This window comes from Penaeus chinensis, chromosome 23 (genome assembly GCF_019202785.1).
Source record: "Penaeus chinensis breed Huanghai No. 1 chromosome 23, ASM1920278v2, whole genome shotgun sequence".
Lineage (NCBI taxonomy): Eukaryota > Metazoa > Arthropoda > Malacostraca > Decapoda > Penaeidae > Penaeus > Penaeus chinensis.
In genome coordinates, this window is record NC_061841.1 from 22,718,848 (window position 1) to 22,721,347 (window position 2,500).

At 32.1% G+C, this 2,500-nt stretch overlaps 1 protein-coding gene across 1 annotated transcript in view; it reads right to left on the bottom strand.

Annotated features, from left to right (window-relative positions):
- Nucleotides 1-318: 318 nt before the first annotated feature.
- LOC125037311 overlaps nt 319-2,500 on the bottom strand; it is a 3,433-nt gene continuing 1,251 nt past the window's right edge. The window contains exons 2-3 of the mRNA XM_047630389.1: nt 2,382-2,470; nt 319-623 (exon numbers count right to left, since the gene is read on the bottom strand). Coding sequence (XP_047486345.1) covers nt 503-623; nt 2,382-2,470 — 210 coding nt within the window. The 3' untranslated portion in view covers nt 319-502. The remainder of the gene's footprint in view (nt 624-2,381; nt 2,471-2,500) is intronic.

Here is a 2,500-nt window from a genome sequence, read left to right on the forward strand (position 1 = left end):
ACTGTTGTTTTTTCTTGACGTGAATCATCTCCTTCAGTTCCTTAATCCTTCTTTCTGTTCGCGGAACTAAAAGCCGTCTTTTATCCCTTTTTTGTTTTATATTTTTCAATCTTCTGTGTTATTCTTTATTCGTTCCTAGTTTTTTTTTCATCCTCTTCTTATGTCTGTAATCATATTTTACATTTTCTTTTTCCTTTTCCTCTGATTCATGTCATTTCCATCCATACTTTAATTATATCGAATCCATCATCGTTAATAATGTGTACTTCCATTTTGCAAAATTCTTTTCTATTTTCCCATTTCCTGTGCTTTCTTTTTTATTCCTCTCTGTTACTTTCACTTCTGTTTTCTGTTTTTCGCTTTTGCTTTCTATTATTTTCATTTCTATTTCTCCATTTCTTGTCATTCGATTTTCCTCCCTCTTACATCCACTTCTATTTTCACATTTCCTGCCTTTCTCCTTTCCTTTCTGTTATCATCGCCCGTATGGTATTACCTTCCTTTATCGTCTGTACGGTGAAGGACTCTTCTTCGAACCGGGACGCCGCTTCTGCTGCTCCTTCTCGGCCAGCGCCCGCAGGTGCTCCTGGTAGACGCGGTACTCGGTCGGGGACATCAGGCCTCTGGCAGGGCGGGAGGGGCGGTTAATGGGGCAGTTCTGGTTGTTGCTATTGTTCCTTTTCATGCCATATATATATATATATATATATATATATATATATATATATATATATATATATATATACATATATATACACACACACACACACACATATATATATATATATATATATATATATATATATATATATATATATATATATATATTTATATATATATGTATATATATAAACAGTTATTCATATATACATGCATACATACATACATACATACAAACACACACGCGAACGTACACACATATATATATATATATATATATATATATATATATATATATATATATATACATTTGTTCCATACATTCAAATTATACTATATTTCTATCAAAAGATAATGTTTATAAGAATTTGTTGCAACGAACATTCATATCACATTTTCATCGTTATGTTACGACTGTATTTTGATAGAATTTTATTTTTATTTATTTGTTTTTAGTATCAATTCCTACTTTCCTACAGTGCAGAGAACTAATATATTCATATCGTATCATCATTTTTGATCATCTTCTAAAGCTTGCGATTATTTTTTGGTTGAGTAACAATTTCTCCTCTTTACTCTTTTATTCTTGCCTGATGAAACTATTAAGATCCGAAAAAATAAATAGGAAGAATTTTACTTTCAATTTTAAAAAGGGGAAAAAATAGAAAGTCGTGTAGATTGCATTGACTAAAATAATTTGAACGATGATGAAGTAAAAAAAAAAAAAAAAAAAAAAAAAAAAAAAAAAAGAAGAAAAGGGAAAAGAAAAAAACGTATATGTTTTTTTATCACATTTAAAATTTCTGTGAGAAAAAAATTGAAATCAGCCGAAGTCAAAAGAACTGGATCCCACGTCCCTCTTTATGAATGGAATCCGCACCTATTTGAGCACTTTGATGAATGCACAATAGTAATACAAATAGAATATTAAGAGTGAAGAACATTTGTAAGCTGAAATAAATCGTGCGTACAGCAGTTTCATCGATTTTATCCTCCTTAAGAATGAAAATCAATATTTCTTCCATTCATGTTTTTGTTATAGTCAGGGAGAAATGTCTTTTTACTAAATTTCGTTTTCCTTTCATCGCAAAGAACCTAAAGAGTTGTTGAAACCTAATACATGCCTGATATAGAGAAATGAGGGAAATTTGTAATGCCCAGTACATCGAATTTATTCTAACCTTAACGGGGTAAAATCCTGAGATAATTCAAGATGTGAGAGCGTCTCGATCTTATGGGAGAAAGTCTATGCAAAAAGTTTTAGTTTTCTTCAAAATTCGTATATCTCAGTATAACCTAATTCTGCTATTATGGAGCTTGACGGAGGCCACTTAGCTATTATAAAAGAGAGCGAGAGAACAAAAATAAACAAATCGTCTCGTTTCCCCTCTGACCGATTTCTCCAGAATAGCTAGCGTCGCGGGAAATTCGAATCTAACGGAGATGGAAAAGTCATTAAGATTAGCAATAAAAAAAAAATATGCTGGTATAGACATTAAAAATATATATAGACATTAAATTACTGCATTTCCCGACAGATAAGACGCCTCATCACAATAAAGTAGGTTTGGATTTTTGAAAACCAAATCGAATCCAAAAAAGAGATAAACTATAAAAGATAACAAATAATAATCAAATAAACAGATTAAAAACAATTTTAAACACTAAATTTAACATAATCAAAAGAGAAATTGAACATAGTCCCGTTTCCCCCGACCGACCTCTGCAGGGTGTCGAGCGAAATCCAGACGCCATCTGCACTCAGTCGCTCGCTCAGTTGCTTCGCTTCCTCCACCTTAGCTGCACACACCTGGCGGTCGAGAAACATGTAGGAAGAAAA